Source organism: Branchiostoma floridae, chromosome 1 (genome assembly GCF_000003815.2).
Source record: "Branchiostoma floridae strain S238N-H82 chromosome 1, Bfl_VNyyK, whole genome shotgun sequence".
Classification (NCBI taxonomy): Eukaryota; Metazoa; Chordata; class Leptocardii; order Amphioxiformes; family Branchiostomatidae; genus Branchiostoma; species Branchiostoma floridae.
Genome location: NC_049979.1, coordinates 22,947,959 through 22,964,721, shown reverse-complemented (window position 1 = coordinate 22,964,721; position 16,763 = coordinate 22,947,959). Strand labels below are relative to the sequence as shown.

General features: G+C 41.1%; 1 protein-coding gene across 4 annotated transcripts in view; it reads left to right on the top strand.

The window, feature by feature from the left end:
- Positions 1-215: 215 nt before the first annotated feature.
- Positions 216-16,763, top strand: part of LOC118416029 (telomeric repeat-binding factor 2-interacting protein 1-like) — a 34,276-nt gene continuing 17,728 nt past the window's right edge. For all 4 annotated transcript variants that reach the window (XR_004831185.1, XM_035821083.1, XM_035821070.1 and 1 more), the window contains exons 1-2: positions 216-392; positions 13,592-13,650. Coding sequence is in view for 3 of the 4 variants with exons in the window: in XM_035821083.1 (XP_035676976.1) it covers positions 264-392; positions 13,592-13,650 (188 nt within the window). In the remaining variant the exon portion in view is untranslated. The remainder of the gene's footprint in view (positions 393-13,591; positions 13,651-16,763) is intronic.

The following is a 16,763-nucleotide window of genomic DNA, read 5'->3' as shown; positions in this document are numbered from 1 at the left end:
AGTCACTCGAATTGATACGCCAAATAGGCAAATATCATAATCTTATACAAACGATCTGGAAATCGAATCATCATCCTACCATATACATATGCATGTAGCAAAGTTCATGTCCCGCTGTCTTTCACCTTTAGTGTTTGCATAGACGATCATAAACGCTTCGGGTCCATATTTTGGACGCACTACTTTTTTTACCCTACGTCAACTGTGCCCTACGTCATTAGCTGTGTTCTGCGGCCTTGAGGATCTGGGAGAGCTGTACGAACATGGCGGGTCCGGAGTTCGAATTCAGCCATAGCAATGTGTTGTTCCAAACTCAGGACGGAATTCCACTTACATTTTACTGCTTACCAGGAGAGGTGGAAACCCTCGAGCTCATAGGTCCATTGGTCAAGGTGAACATTTGCCAGTTTGCATTTTGGTTTTATATGTACAAGGAGCTTTTATATCAGGGCTCCTTGATATGTAAGTTGACAACAACGGCGAGAATGTATATGATTATTTTCTCATCAGAAAATTATATTTCTCTTCAGAATTACTTGAACTCTAAATCTAAACAATTGGCTTACCTGTGCAATGTTTATATGAATAGAGATCAGTGGGTACAGAAATCAATTGTAACTTATTGCTCTTAGCAAAAAGGGAGGAGAGAGTTCCTATTGTTCCTTGATGATCTTTGCCACGAGTGTGACGATCGAGGTGCCAAAATTATTACCCCAATCTCCAACGTGCCAGGCTAGCGTGGGCCTTTGTTTACGTTTTCAACATCCGGGGGCCGGGATTTCAGCGATTTTGAGGATAACTTTCATTAAATACAGCGCTACTTTTACTTAAAGAAAAATTGTGACGATACTACAGAGGCAAGTGCGAACAGAGTTCGCCACAGGCCACGGCAAAATGTGGGTTTACGGAAAAGCCTGGGCTGTGCCCCTGGGCTGTCTACCTGGGCTGGCTATCACGTCAGGCTACCGACATCCCCCCATACATACCCCCAGGAAAATAAAGCCACCCATTCAGCTGCGCCCCCTAGCGACATGTCTGAAAATTGCACCACTACACTGTGTGTGGCATCACAGCGTGTACGTACTGTAACGTATTCCAAGACATCTACCAGCAAAATAAACTGATGCGTGTATTTGTTTATACTTGTTTTGTATTTCTAAGGATATGCAAACAGATAAGCTGTAACTTTAAACGAGCAGGAGACGACCTTTACCACATTGCCGCTTGGTGTCTATATTGTACCAAGAATCAGCAGCATAAAAGACCCAGTTCCGTAGCATCCACGTCTTTGGGGTTGACGTTGATCCACTCGTCAGATTCGTACCTGCTATCCAGGTGTTTGATGGGCTCCATGTTCAACGCAACTGAAGCAGAAAAGCCGAATGGCAGTGTACCGCGGATATATGCCAGTGTCTACTACGGTCGGAAGAAACATCAGATGGAATTCTGCATCAAACTCAAAATGACCTTCATGCTGCCAAGCAAAGAACAAGGATTGCCTGCTTTGAAACAAGGCAAGGCTAGAATACAGCACTTTGTTTATTTGTATTTTAGCCCCTACGGAAAAAAAGATTTACGATCCCGACATAGTTTTCAGGAAGTGTATTACAACAAGGAGGTTACAAAGTTCTGTATAACTGTTAGAATATTCAAATGCTGTGTGCCTCAGCTCACATGCAACTCAGTTCAAAGATACTGGATGTTTGTAAGCTAATTATTAGTCAATCGAAATAAATTTCTCCGTACATTTACATTGGTCGCGCCACACCTACCTCGAATCTACATTTCCATCGCGGACGTTCGGATACGTAAATTGCGCCCCCTACCCACAGGCATTCACGAATCAAAATCGAAGAAAAGCAATACGCAAACAACGCATAACGATATGAAACTTATCGAAATTTATTCAGGATTTATATACAGTGTGGATTGTAGCAAACTTGCAACTTCATGATTACAATAGAACAAGTCTGCAGTTGTTACAACATTGTAACAAAACAGTTGTTGTCAATTTAGCTTTACAAAATGAATATTTTTTCTGCATATAACATAGTGGTACAAAATACAAGTAGAATAACTGTTGCTTCCGGAGAAAAAGCAAAAAGTATGCGAAAATAGAATAAATGGGATCGTCAAGTTAGGCCAAGTACGCCATATCCTCTGAGAAGGCCGCCGATAGACTGTAAGTAGTATTAGTAGTCTAAACAAAATATGAAGAGGGAATATTCACAATAATGTATGATTTCGACCTTAATTTCCAATCGATTTATTTATGTATACAAAGTAAGTAATGCAATAGCGAACCGATGTAAATATGCCCCTTTTATGTAGAGGAACGCATGTGAACGAACATCTTGTGTCACAATATGACCAAAAAAAAAGGTATTCAAGTTAACTTTGATCCTCATTTTTGAACAGGATCGTATAAGTACGTGTGTCATTGCAACCAGAAGTTATTATGTAACAAGTTGTGAAGTGACTGTTTTCTGAAGTCCGATGACGCCGATCTCATGCTACGTTTCTACCACTCGGACTCACGGGCCGTATACAGGTCAATGTCACTTCCAGATCCCGGTAAAAGTACTCCATCCAAACTCAAACTCACTCTCACTCTCCGAACATATGACGTAATATAACGTCCCTCGGTTTATAGTTTGAAAACAACCAGTCACCCTTTATGTACTAGACTTAATCAAATGTTTCTTTCTTACGTTATCACGTCACTTGTGAACCCAATTACGCCTCCCACCGGAAGTATTGATAGACCAGCAAGTGAGTACTGTATTGATATGACCCATGTAACTTTTCACTGGCTCAAGGCTCCACTAAAATATTCTCCCTCTTTTCAATTAGCTTTTATTTCATTTCATACAACCTCCTTGCTTCTGTGAACTTGTAGAAAGACGAGATAACTACAATATATTAACCTTCTTGGTCAGCGGGAGACGTGTTGCGGCTTTGTTGCAATGGAGACGCCGCTCAGACTTCAGGGCGCCTTTACCCTAGCAACAGCGGGGCAACGGCTTGACAGCGGCCTGTCACGGGAGGTTCTGGCGCGTGCAGGGGCGTGGCGGATGGCTAGACTGCATACAGACTGAAAACCCATAGTAGCTAATTTCAAAGTGCCTATTTGGCCCAATGCTTTTTTTTCAGCAAGCTTGCCTTCCTGGAGACTCTGCTTGGCATGTAGTTTCTTGCGACCTGTCATTGTCTCCCCTGATGAATTTTGAGGCGAGTGCTCCAACGCCTATCTATGGAAACAATGGGCCTCTCTTTCAGGCCACCTCTCTTGCAGCAGGCCAGACCTAATGATTATGAAGACCACATGCTCTGATTTGTAGTGACAACCATGATAGATATATCAATTAGACGCCGAGATATCTTTCCAGGAGGCCGAAGAGGGGTGGGGTGGTGATTGTGGTAGTTACGAGCTATGTTCCAAGCAGAGGTTTGGGAGCTATCGAGGGGCATCTTGGTGGCCTTTTTTTTTTAAACATCCCAGCCAACATCTATCCCTACGTCCCAATATCTGCTCGGAGAAAAGTGACGCTTTAACTTAGTAGTGTCAGTTAGGTAGAGGCAAGAAGGTCTCTGCAGTTTTACTGTATTCAGAGACGTTGTAACGGGGGCCGCCCTAAGACGGTTACCGTCGTAAGACGGAACGGATTTTTTGCTGATCTTATTATCCATAAGTACACCGTGTTTGTTGCCACTGGCTATGCTGATTACAAAGGTAAACTAGAGTTCAACGAACCCATCTCTTCGCCAAATAATCATGCCTTTATTTAAGACTTTAAGGTCTTATTCATGTATTACTAAATAGCAAATGACTGCATGAACTGTGTTCCTCACAAACACGCAAACATTACCAAAACCAGACTTTGACCTGACAGATGACCTGGTAGCATCCCTGGTCAATCAGAATTTCATGCTTGTCAATTTAGACTTTGTCCCCAGTGTAAGGGCGTCCTCCAGCAAACCATCTGTATAACAGCTGTGTCCATAGATATAGGTCAAAATGAGATGTATAGAGCACAGTTTATTTCAGTTAATAAGTTTTGCTGCAGTACCTTAGGAAGCCGCTAGGGGGCCCACTATCATAATTTATCTTCGTTTTCCTGACCCCTACCCACCTACCAAATATCATCAGGATTTTTTCAAGGCTTCTCGAATTATGCATTCCACAAACAAAAGGACGCACACACTCGGACCGCTACCGTCCTAACGAAAAATGCTACGTCAACTATTTTCGAACACAACCTTCCTTTCTGCAGCCGCTACTTAAATACTAAATATCATGAAAACCCATACACAGCTTCTTGAGTTATATGCTGTTGGCATGGATTTATGAACTTTCCTCATTAATTATGCAAATTAGCTACTGATTTGCATAATTAGTATTACATTGTATAAGTCATCACTCATTCTATCTACATACCGAAAATCCTGATGATCTGTTTACACGTTCTCAAGTTATCCTCGTCCAAAGTTTGAACGGAAATCGGTGCCTGCAGTTCCCAAAAAGCCGCTAGGGGGTCCAAACTCACAGCACTTACTCTCTGTTCCAAGGGCTATCTACCACTTAAAAATCATGACCACAGCATGTCCAGAACACGAAGTGCCAAAATTAAAAGTTTTGCTGCAGTACCTTAGGCAGCCACTAGGGTGCCCATTATCGAACTTGACCTTTGTTTTCCTAACCCCAATCCACCTAACAAATATAATCAGGATCCATTCAAGGGTTCTCGAGTTATCTTGCATACAGACAAACGCACTTACATACAAATCCTGCTACAGCACCATAGGTAAGAGCCAGGTAAACCATTTTCGCACTTGACCTTCCTCTCCAAAACCGCTACACACCTACCAAGTTTCGTGAAAATCGCCCAGCTAGATTTTGACTTATGCTGCCAAAAACAAACCGCAAAAAACATACCAAGCTCGCTGCAGTACCGTAGGAAAACGCCAGGTAAACCGTTTTCAAACTTGGCATTCCTTTCGACAACTGCTACACACCTACCAAAAATCACAAAGTTCCATCCACAATTTCTCGAGTTATATGCTGTTGACCTACATACGGACCCAAGTCAGCAATCTCATACTCTTCTTGGCGAAGAGAATAAACCAAGTCCATGCACACAGCTTTCATTTGCATTCCAAGTATACTTTAACATATTTACTTCATGTTTTTAAAAAAACGGAATTCTAACATGTTGACAGTGCTGAATCACTGCGGTCACCGGCCTCTGTGTATTGGCGGCTCGTGTCGCTAACTATACGAACTCTTTCAAGCAGTCACACAACTGCCATGATACACATAAATAAAGCTCCATAAAACACTATGAATATGGGTCTTCAAATGTCTGTTGAGTAGAAAAGCAACCAAAAGGAACCGACATAAACATTGCCACCATTGTACTCCCAAGGGAGTGTGGCCGTGAAGGTGACAGACTAGAGAACGCTCCAAAGATTTATTTGACTGTAACAAATGATTCGTGCTGTCTATGAAAATAAGACTTGATAGAGAGATGTAGATGATATGTTCATATAATCAGACCGAGTTTTGTTGATGTTAGCGGTGTCGTTTTTTCGTAATGGTTTTTTTAGTCGGGCATTCACAATCAGTGCATTCAGCCCATTGCCCGTAAAAACATGAGCTGGATTGTTCTAGGTACAGCCTTCCTCATGTGAGACTAGAAGTACATACAGTCACGATTTTACTGTCAAAAGAAAGCTAAAATATCATTATTATTAATTTTTTTCTGTGTACTTAAATTTACCACTTACTTCTGAAGAGAGCATAATGTAAAAAAAAGCGTACCGAGTTAGGCACACTGTCCAGCGTAGCACAAAATTGGAAGGTTACATACACGAAATTGTCTCACAGTGTTTGCCGCTTGTAACATGCAGCGCGAAAGGTTCATGAACCACATGAATGCATTTCTTATTCAAGTATGTTGTTCAAATCTATATGTAAAAAATTCAGTCATCAAAATTTGACCACTCTCAGGCAACTAGCGATGGAGCGCTATGAGTTTGAGCGCAAGAAAAAACGTACCGGGTTGGGGCACGTACTCATTCTTGACTGAGCGGAGTGCGAACATGGGTGTAGATTTCATTTCGTTCAGTCATCACCTCTGCTTGGCATGTAGTTTCTTGCGACCTGTCATTGTCTCCCCTGATGAAGTTTGAGGCGAGTGCTCCAATGCGTATCTATGAAAACAATGGGTTGTCTCTTGCATGCCAGACCTAATGATTATGAAGACCACATGCTTTGATTTGAAGTGACAACCATGCTAGATATATCAATTAGACGCGGAGATATCTTTTCAGCATCCACACCGCGGTCGTCCATACGACTCAAAGGGGGAAAAAGCTTGCATTTTTATTTTAGTCTGAGCAAACATATTAAAACCGACTACAAACGTCGGTTAGATATCTTTCCAGCATCCACACTACACTTAAGTTTGCCGAGAAGTATCCTATTTCTTTATCGGTTATGAATAAGTGAATAACTACGAAGGTAATTATTTTCACCTGAATCGAGTGAGGACATCGATAATTCGTAAACTCTGCTTGGAGCGTACTATATTAAATTATGAAGGGAACTGGAATAATAACGCTCTTCCTTGAGACGGATGCCAAAACCAACCTTGAGAAATTTACGGCCATAAAATGATGATAGTATAGGTGTACATTTTATTTGAAGCAATGAACATCAACAAGATAATTGACGTAACAATTTTCACTACATAATAATGCTCAAATCAAATCCTTGCCCTACCATACATAAGTAAGAGAAATCTCATGTTTATGTCAAAGGCTAGGCGCTTTAATTATGTGACAGATAAAACAATGGAAGCCTGTTTTACAAGCTAAGCAAGGCGAACGTCGAATGACCAGGCCGAAATGTATATAAATGTATATCAACGCCGTTTTCGCAAAACAGTAGACTGCGAAATATACACGTGAAATATAGGTTATACACTATGCTTTCATATTCCACAGGATTTAGGTGATGATGATCTCAGCGTTCCGACGATGTTCTGCCATTCTCCAGCTATCCTTTCAGTTGTTCAGCAATTCTGCATCCACCTTTTTTATGAAAAATAAACACATAAAAAACGTTCATTGAAATGATAGGTAACAGATCATGACAGTCCGTGTTTATTCGCCCGCCCTCCTTACTTCGTATTTGACAACATTATCTACTTGTTTTCAAAGTTAATGCAATAATGCACTACATAATGCATAAGAAAGTTCTTAACCCCAAATCTTTTGAAAGATTAGGTACAGAGTATTGTATTAGGCAGGCCATAGTCCAAAATATGCCCGCTCCGTAACGTGGATTAGGCCCCCCTCCTTTATTTTTACACGCTGATTTTATAGACCACCTAGTATTTGACCCTTGACAGACCATTCCCGCCACCGTGTCTCCGCCCAGACAGCCCACAGGGTAAAAGGTCAATTGCGTCACGGTGCACGGTGTGGGTCATTTCGACCGCTTGTAGACAACAAGGGACTAGGTGAGGTGAGGTGTAGGCATTAAGGCGAATATTAACAAGCATTCATTACAGTAGCCTCGCCAAAGGTCCCCCGGATATCATTATAAGGACCGGAAAAAAAGGAAGATGTCTAGCCGGTATAACTCAGAGTGGGGGTGCGTAACATTTGGCTAAATCACAAATAACAAACTGCTGTACTCCAGAATATCCTTGTCCAGGACATTGACGAATAAATCTTCGGTTCTTCCGCCTAGAAACTTATACAGCCAGCCGCCAAGCATATCCTTAGAAATCCAAAACAAGTATAAACAAATACACGTATCAGTATTTTGCTGAAATACGTTACGTACACGCTCTGATGCCACACACACAGTGTGGTTGGTGCAATTTTCAGACATGTCGCTAGGGGGCGCAGCTGAATGGGTGGCTTTATTTTCCTGGGGGTATGTATGGGGGGTGTCGGTAGCCTGACGTGATAGCCAGCCCAGGTAGACAGCCCAGGGGCACAGCCCAGGCTTTTCCATAAACCCGCAAAATGTGTGTAACAACCTGTAGAAGAACGCTGGGTCGGCTTTAAGCTCCTCGGACACACGGCAAATAAACTTTGGAGCTATTTGAAAGAAGCTTGAGAAAACGCTATGGAACTTTATTTTCAAGTCTGTCCATTTTAGACCATTTTAGATATAGAGCTGTGTTAGGGCTGTGTACCTAAACAAATTTTCAGGTACAGGTACAGGTACAGGTACAGGTACATGGGTTAAGGTACAGGTCCGGACCTGCACCTGTACCTAAAAAAGTTGAACCAAGTAAGTTAAGTAAGTTAAACATGTAGCTAACCGTCTTTTCTAGTGATAAATTGTCATCTTTGTATGGGCAATTACATATTTGAATCTCAAACAATTTCTTTGCAAGTTTTCTTAAGTTTCAACTGCAAGATTATCATCATTGTCATTGTTGATTCAGGACTTACTTGTCCAGCAGTCTTAAAAAGTAGCGTTTAATAGTAATTTAGGTTGTTTAGGTACAGGTACAGGTATACAGATGTTTAGGTCCGGTGTCACAGCGATCTCGACCCACCGCCGCCGCCCCCCCCCGGATCTCGCCCCCCGGGGGTGAAATCACTAGCGATCTCGCCCTCCCGGGCTAGTGATCTTGCCCCCGTCTCGCCCCCCTTTAGCGATTTTGCCCCTTCCCAAAAAAACGGTTTTACATTGTACATGTACATAACATTTTAGAAGTTGATTGGTATAAATCACAAAATGCAGTTTCAGAATGATGTACGTAAACGAGTCTGATACATAACTCCATCCATAGTATTAATATTAAGGTAATTACATGTTGAAGTTGTTTCAGACAAGGAGTGTTGGGTCCCCTAGCCTGTATTCCCATTATTGCATATACTTGACTCTTGAGATAAGATGCATTTCATTGTATTCACCTATCCTCAAGCAACCTATATATCTCCAATATGAAGCCTCTATCATGAATTGACCACAAAAGAAGTATGAAATGTCTTTATTATGTAGATAAGGTATTCATTAGAATATCGCACATTCTGTTATATGCACCTAGCCTATGGATGGTATATATCTTCACCTCCAATATGACTGTTTTTCTAGTATTTAGGAACTGGTGTTTTACTGGTACTTAACCAGTGTTTTTGTAGCATTTAGCAATAGGTATTTGGACTTGCGCGTAGATAGTGTTTATATTATGAGAAACTGTTATTCACTTGTGTTTTTGGTTGTGCTTTGGAAACGTTTCCTGCACAAGATAGAAAATACTGTTACAAATTGAAAACATGTAGCTGACTTACTCCGTGCATAGATGGTGTTCATTTATACGTTCGCGATAGCGCTGTCTTTTTATGCCATCTCAACTGCAAAAATAGTGTCTTTTTCATTTCAAATTCAATGGTTTGTTTGCACTGAACCGTATGGTATCGACTTTCGAGGTATAACATCTTCAGGTAATAAGGTGCCAGAAAGGTACCAGGTAACGCACCATATACATGTACGTTACTACCCAGGTGCAGTATAGTACCAGGTAGCGTACCTAATACTGTAAATGCAGAAATGTTCGCGGTGGATTAATGTTCGCGGTTTTCGCAGTGACCACTTCACCGCAAAATTAAAACCACCGCGAAAATCCTTTTCCCCGCTACCGCAAAATTAAATCCCCGCGAACTTAAATGCATTTACAGTATGTAGTAACCAGTTGCTCTTGAGAACCCTCCGAGAAGCAATGTTCTTAGGCCACATCAATTTAATTTCTTGGTTCACGGATTCGCTCGCTCCTATTTTTTTGAAAAACAAATAAAAATAAAAATTACCACTCAGCAAGTTTTCACCATTAATGAAACCATTCATCAACTTTCTGGTGTAGCAAATTGGCCTTTATATCATAAGCTCCTTTAAGTGTGGGTACAGGTGCTGTTAAGTTGTACAATAATAGTGTTTTTGTACTTTTGTCAAGCTGAAAACTTTTTTTTCTTTATGTTTCGGATTAGCCGTTACCTTTACCCCAACCATTTTACAATTTTTATTTTCATTTCGACCTTTCGCTCCATATTTTTCATGAAAAAATCCGTGAACCAAGAAATTAAATTGGTGTGGCCTTAGGGGGGACGAAAACACTGGCGGGTATGGGGGTGGGGGTGGAGGTTGGGGTCGAAAACGCTAAAGGGGGGCGAAAACGCTAGTGATCACCTAGGGGCCACCTGTCTATAGTGGCCACATTTCTCCAGTCACTATAGACAGGTTTGACTGTACTACTCTACATGTATCTCACTGCACTAGGAGCAAAAGTGCTGTATTTTTTCCTTACCAAATGTAGGTGTTTCTACTAGTAGTGTTGTTGTTGTTTGAACTTTCAAATTCTAAGTAACTTTAAACTGAGTTTTCAACCCAGGAAAATGCTCTCAGTGCCAGGGTATGACCACTGACCTTCGAAAAGAAACCCTCAAACAAGGTCAATGCCCCGAACAAGCATTAGCTGTTACTTTGAGAGAATGCCCTATACTTTGAGAAACTGCGAAGTTGTTGCACTAAAAATAACTCTATTGCAAGATTAGGCCCGATGGCTGATTGCAGATAAAGCCACAAAAAGTTAAGTTGTTGGTCCTTGGATATGAAACGACGGGACAGTAAAATTCTTTTAAAAATTTGAGACATCTTCGTTTCGGTAAGGGGACATACATTAAAACAAGAAGCAAATTAAGATTTCAGCTTGAAGAAAACATACACTCCAGTACTACACAATACCTGCACCTGCTTCAAAATGAACTTATGCCGTTAACTGCAATAAATGTACCCACATCACGAGCTTATCATGGGTTAACCTTAGACCTAGTTATCGTACTGGAAATTGTTGAATGGCTTCATATTCTAGTAATTTCGAATTCATGATGAAAACCTTCTGAATGGAAGGTGCAGTGATTTTTTTCACCTTTGGAAACATAGGAGCTGGTAATTCCAAGAACCAATTAGTTATGCATAGGAGCTCCTTTGCAAGAGTATATTCTTTCATATGGGCCTGGGGAATATTGGGAAAGCTCCATTTCGGCCTGGAATCAATTCACAATATTACTAATATTATTAGTTCATTTTGGGGGAAAAGTACTATTAAAATGTTCCATTTTCGCGCAGGGAACAGTCCAATGCTGTGCAAGAAGGGGTATGGGTGAAATATGCTGTATTTGCTCTCAAGTAATTGTCGGCCTCTTCCTAAAAAAATATATATATATATATATATAGTATAGTATTGTACATATTTTCATTTCTTAATGAGGATGGGGAAATTTACCATAAAACGTATCCAGTGCATTTCATGTAAAGCGTAATCTTGCCTGAAAATTTCACGCAAAGCATGATTGAGCCTCAAAATTACCCTTAAATCATTAGCCAGTGGCCTCCCATATTTTGTAGCTCGGAGTGTAGTCTATCACTAACTCATGCCCGTAGCCAGGGGGGGTTCGGGGGGTGCGGACGCACCCCCCCACAGGCGCTCGAAGGTCCGCTTTTTTCTGGAAGGTTCGTTTTTTCAATACAAACTATTTTCAAAAGGCGGACTTATTTGTATTTCCAACGGGTCTAGAATCCTAGAAAAATTGCTCACTTTGTCATAAGAGTAAAGATGAACCCTGCGGTTTACAGTTAGTTCTTCCCGAGTCCGGGGCGTATACCACGTGTTAAAAACAACAGAGTCCGCATTATACTGTTATTCAAAAGGCCCGGCCCGCGCGAGGCGGGGCGCGGCGCGCGTTAGAAAAACAACTTTCATGTCATGAAAGTGGCTGACCGCTGTGACACCCCCGTTAAACTCCAGCTCCGGCCCGCACGGTCCAGCTCTTGCCCGCACGGTCCAGCTCTGGCCCGCACTGATTCCATCTCCGGCCGCACGTCCCAGCTCTGGCCACACGTCCCAGCTTCGGCCCGCACGGTCCAGCTCTGACCCACACTGATTCCAACTCCGGCCCGCACGTCGCAGCTCCGGCCCACACGTCCCAGCTCCGGCCCGCACGGTCCGGTCCCTTTTTCCGACTAAAAAATTGACCCAAAAAGCCAGAAAATTCCGGGACGACATGCTAAACTTTTTAGCGCAGTCGTTGGCTAACACGTTCGCCCATCCTCTGACCGAATATGACGGCCCAAGACCCGCTTGTTTTTGAGATTACCCCGTACCTCCCGTCGCGCTACCATAAGTCAGGTGCGCCTAGGCACTCTGTCAGTCAAAAAAGTGACGCCTGGCTGTTGCTATGGTAAAACTTTCCTGGCGCCCGCAAGTCTCATTTGACGCAGACACAAGTTAAGATGAGCTATAGAACTGTAGTTAATTGATAAATGTAGACGCCATAATTTTTATCTTGTACAATTGTTGTGCAACAAAGTTATACACAGTTATAGCCTGCTGATACAAATGTAGTCACGATGTGGTTTCACCCATTTCTAAGAGGAAAAACATTTCAAATACAAGAGCATTGTAAAGCAATTCAGTTTTCTTGTCGGTGGTCGTATACAAATTAAATGGGGTATCAAAGCCAGTTAAAAGTTCGGAGAAGTGATCACGGGCCATTTCATAACTGATGTACTCAACCTTTCGTTTTCGTCGAATAAAATATTGTCTGAAGCAGTTATGTGAGTGTCTCTGATTTTTCCTTTGAAACCCTCTCAAAAACGCAGGAAATGCCATTTCAGAGAGTTCAATTTTCAAAATTTTCCGGGGGAGCATGCCCCCGGACCCCCCTAGGAAACTCGCGCCATTGGCGCTCGTTGGTCCGTCAAAGAGTAAAACGAACCCCCCCAGGCAAAATCCTGGCTACGGACATGCTAACTTATAAGTTAATTTTCCTCCTCAAAGTACAGGAAATTGCATTTCAAAGGCTCAAGATTTTTAAGTTTTGCCGGACCTCCTTTGCAATAACTTTCACCTTTGGCCATCATTAATTCGTAGACCAATCACAAAGATAACAACCTGTTGTCACGAACTAAATGTAGAAGCCGGATTTCCCCATTTTGTCCATTCTGCCCAAATGAAATGGAAGATGAATGTCACTTTGTTATGGATGGTTCACGATATAATGATAAACGCACAAAACTGTTCACAATACTTTCAGGTTGCACAAAAGAATTTGCTACTTTCCGTTCGATAGATAAATTCACTTACATTATGGGAGGCGATAACCCTAATACTGTGGACAAATAGGCAAATAGGCAAATACAGTACATGTACATTAATGTACATGTATATTAAAAAAATTATACTGTAGAACCAGTAGTGAAATGACACGCTAGACTCAATATGTTGACTTATTCATATAAATAGATATTATATGTCTTTTTATTAGTATTGTACTGTTAGTAGTTTATAGACCTTAGGAAAGTCGCTGTAACTTTTGTGTCAATAAATGTTTCTCTAATGTAACACCCACAAAACAGCTGCTCAACTATGTCACAAATATAATCTTCTTGGCGAAGAAAAAACTTTTATCCTTTTGCTTTTCCAATAGTTTAAACCTGATGAAACTATTGAAACATGTAATTGTTACATATGTTGACAGTTGCTTTTCTCTTATTGTTTCCTTGTAGCATGGTGGTGGAATTGTTACTAACCGCTTAGCAAGAGCCAGGGGTGAATACTCCATCAAGTAAGTGAATAGCTCATGTTACTGTAGTGTATACATGTACATGTGGTACTGGTAACTTGTTTGCTTGTACTCTCATGTCCCAAATAAACATACCTTCCGGAATAAACATCCCCCCCCCCCCCGGACAAATCCTCAATATCTAATAAACATACCCCCGGAATAAACATACCCCCCCGGAAAATTACCAAATTGACAAGTATTTAACTGTGACCATGCTACTTCTGTCCAAAGAAAAGAAGATGATAAGCAGGTAGGTTCTTTTTATTCATTTATGCCTAAGAACCATTCAGTTGTATAGATAATGAGCTGAAGAACTATAGATAGATATCTTGTTCAAATTATATTTTCCCCATTTTGTAATAAAAGGTACAGTGAAACCTGCCTTATGGGTCACCTGAGTATAGGGGCCACTTGGCCATTGCGGTCAGTTTTCGTCGGTCCCTTGGATTTTTTCCATTGACCTAAGCATTAAGAAATAGTGTCAAATGTATAGCGGTCACCTGTCGAATGCGGTCGCGGCCAGACAATTTTTGGTCTGGCCGCTATGTCAACACTGCCAATAGCGCTCACCGGCGCGACTGGCGGGGTTCACTTTTTTTTCAATTTCTGCACTACATCAGCAAAATGTAGGCTCAACTTTGAAAAGAAACATTATACAAAATTATGTGATTTTATGCGAAGTTTTTCCACCAAAGTGTTGTTGAATTCACTTGGCGTTTTTTCTCGTCTAAGACTCTTTGCACTCTACCCTTCTCTACATCGTCATTTCTGTGCAAACTGGAAGACTATATGGACAGATTTTACAAATAGACCGTCTGTTCATGTATCTGATGTTTTAGGTTTTTGAAATGCATGTACGCTGTCCCAATTTTCGTATTCCGCGGGCCAAAAATGGAAATCTTCGTCTTTGCCTAATTTTACAAGATAAACAAGGTCACTAGGGGTCAGTGGGTGACTCCATTTTTACCAAGGTAAAATGTTGCAACAAGAATTCTAATGTGTAGCATGAAATACAGTGATTACGGTATGATAACGATTAGAATCTATTACATGAAAGTTATTTATGTGAAAACTAGACTAAGGATGATTTTTGCCAAAGAAATAAGCCTACGTAGAGAAAGTTTATTTCGACGTGACCATCTCGGCATAATCGCACATGCATGTATACAGAGGAAAATATTTGTGGCAGTTTGAAGCTTATAAATGATTATGAAGTTGCTGTTTTTACCAACGAATTCCTGCCGTTTTGGAGAATATGCGGCGTCAAAACTCATATCACAAGGGAAACGAAGTTATAGTTGTTATTTTTACGTCCAGCATTTATTATGTTAACGAATCACTCTTCCGCCTCGTTGCCGAAAGCGCATGACCGGAAATTCCTCGTGCAAGGTGCTGGTTTACGATGTAAACAGAGACTGTAAACTACTACTAAATTAAAACTAAAAGTTATTTATGTAAAAATTGTATTTCAAAACGTCAGTGTGGTGTCTTATTTTCCCCCAGGAACAACATTTACTTCGTAGCGTCATAGCGAGATGGACCGAAATCACCGAAAGAGTACCGCATACGCGGTCATGTTTCGCCCGAAAAATAGTGAATCTCGAGCAAAAATACCACGGAAATATGGGCAGAAACCCCCAAAGCTTCAATTCTTTGAGGGTCCTGGCTTAGCAAAGTAATAAACGTACCGTCCAAAATAAGAACGTACCGGGTGGATTGTGAGGCTGAAAAAAATAAACGTCCTGGTAGGTTTATTTGGGACATGAGAGTAGCACACTCAGGATTATTAGTCTGATTCTTTCATCTGTGTATATTCTTTATTTTCTATCCTATATTGCCTAGTCAAGCCATTAAATTGCACACCCGATTTACCAGTATATTTTGTACAATTATCCGGTTTGTGCAAAAATGTGAAGTTGTCACGCTGGACTGCATCATGGGCAATGAACCCCTTCTGCATGCAATATCACTTTCATTTTTTGTTCCGAATAACACTTTCATACATATTGGCAGTGTAATAGTAGTGCTGCCAAACTGACCATGTCAAACAGCTCTGGGCCTTTTGGCATAACGGTTTAGTGTCTAGGTTTGTGATCTGGTATTCTGGGTTTGGTGCGGGTTAAATTCCCAGCTGCAGTGTGAGAAGCAGTGTGGTGACCGCTCTATGTTCCGAAATCTCTTTGTTCCGAAATCTCTTTGTTCCGAAATCTCTATATAAATGGTTCCTGCAGCCTGTAATATATTCCGACATACATGCATGTAGGCGGCGGTCGAAGTAAGCGATCGTTGGGGAAGGAACAAGCTAGCTCCTGGCGCACGGCGATAACTCGCCGGGAGAAACAGCCTACAAGTATCTAACACGGACCATGGCGGCGTTTCATATTCTTAGATCAAATACAATGTATCTTCGCATTTTATTCTCCTTTTCTACCATTTGGGTGAACAAACTGGAATCAGACGAATTTTCGTCAAACTTGGGAAGCGCCATTTAGTGACCTGTAATGACCTCGCACCAACTTGATAGCAATAATTCGTAATGAAAATTTTTGACGAAGAATGAAAAATATACTCTCATTCATCAAAAAGATATATCGATTACAAGTTACATAAACCAGTAAATAAATATAGTGGTGTATGCATACAAAGTTACATTCTTTTGAAATATACATGCAGCTATCTTTAAAAACATTATACACGCCCAGATAAATGGTTTAAATGCGGTTAGAAAATTGTCTGTGTTTTGAAATTTTCCGCTGAAATGTGCGATCGAGTTCAGACTCAGACTGTTTCAGATAAACAGTTCAAAACTTCTCCATTTGCACAAGAGGGGAGTATTAGAAGAAGGTACATGATCTAAAACCAGAATTTGAATGTTTTCAACTCGGGGGCCACGCACGTGCACGCTACCGTCGGAATCGGCTCGGTGTTCAAGAAGGGAAGCTTAGTTTGTGGGTATGAGTTTAGTACGAGTACTATAGACTTGAATACCATCCACGTTGTATGTACATGATTATACATTTCGGAACATATAGATTTCGGAACATAGACCTGTAACCAAGCAGTGTAACTTAAGACAGGAGTAGAAACAATATCTGGGATTTGAACAATATCTG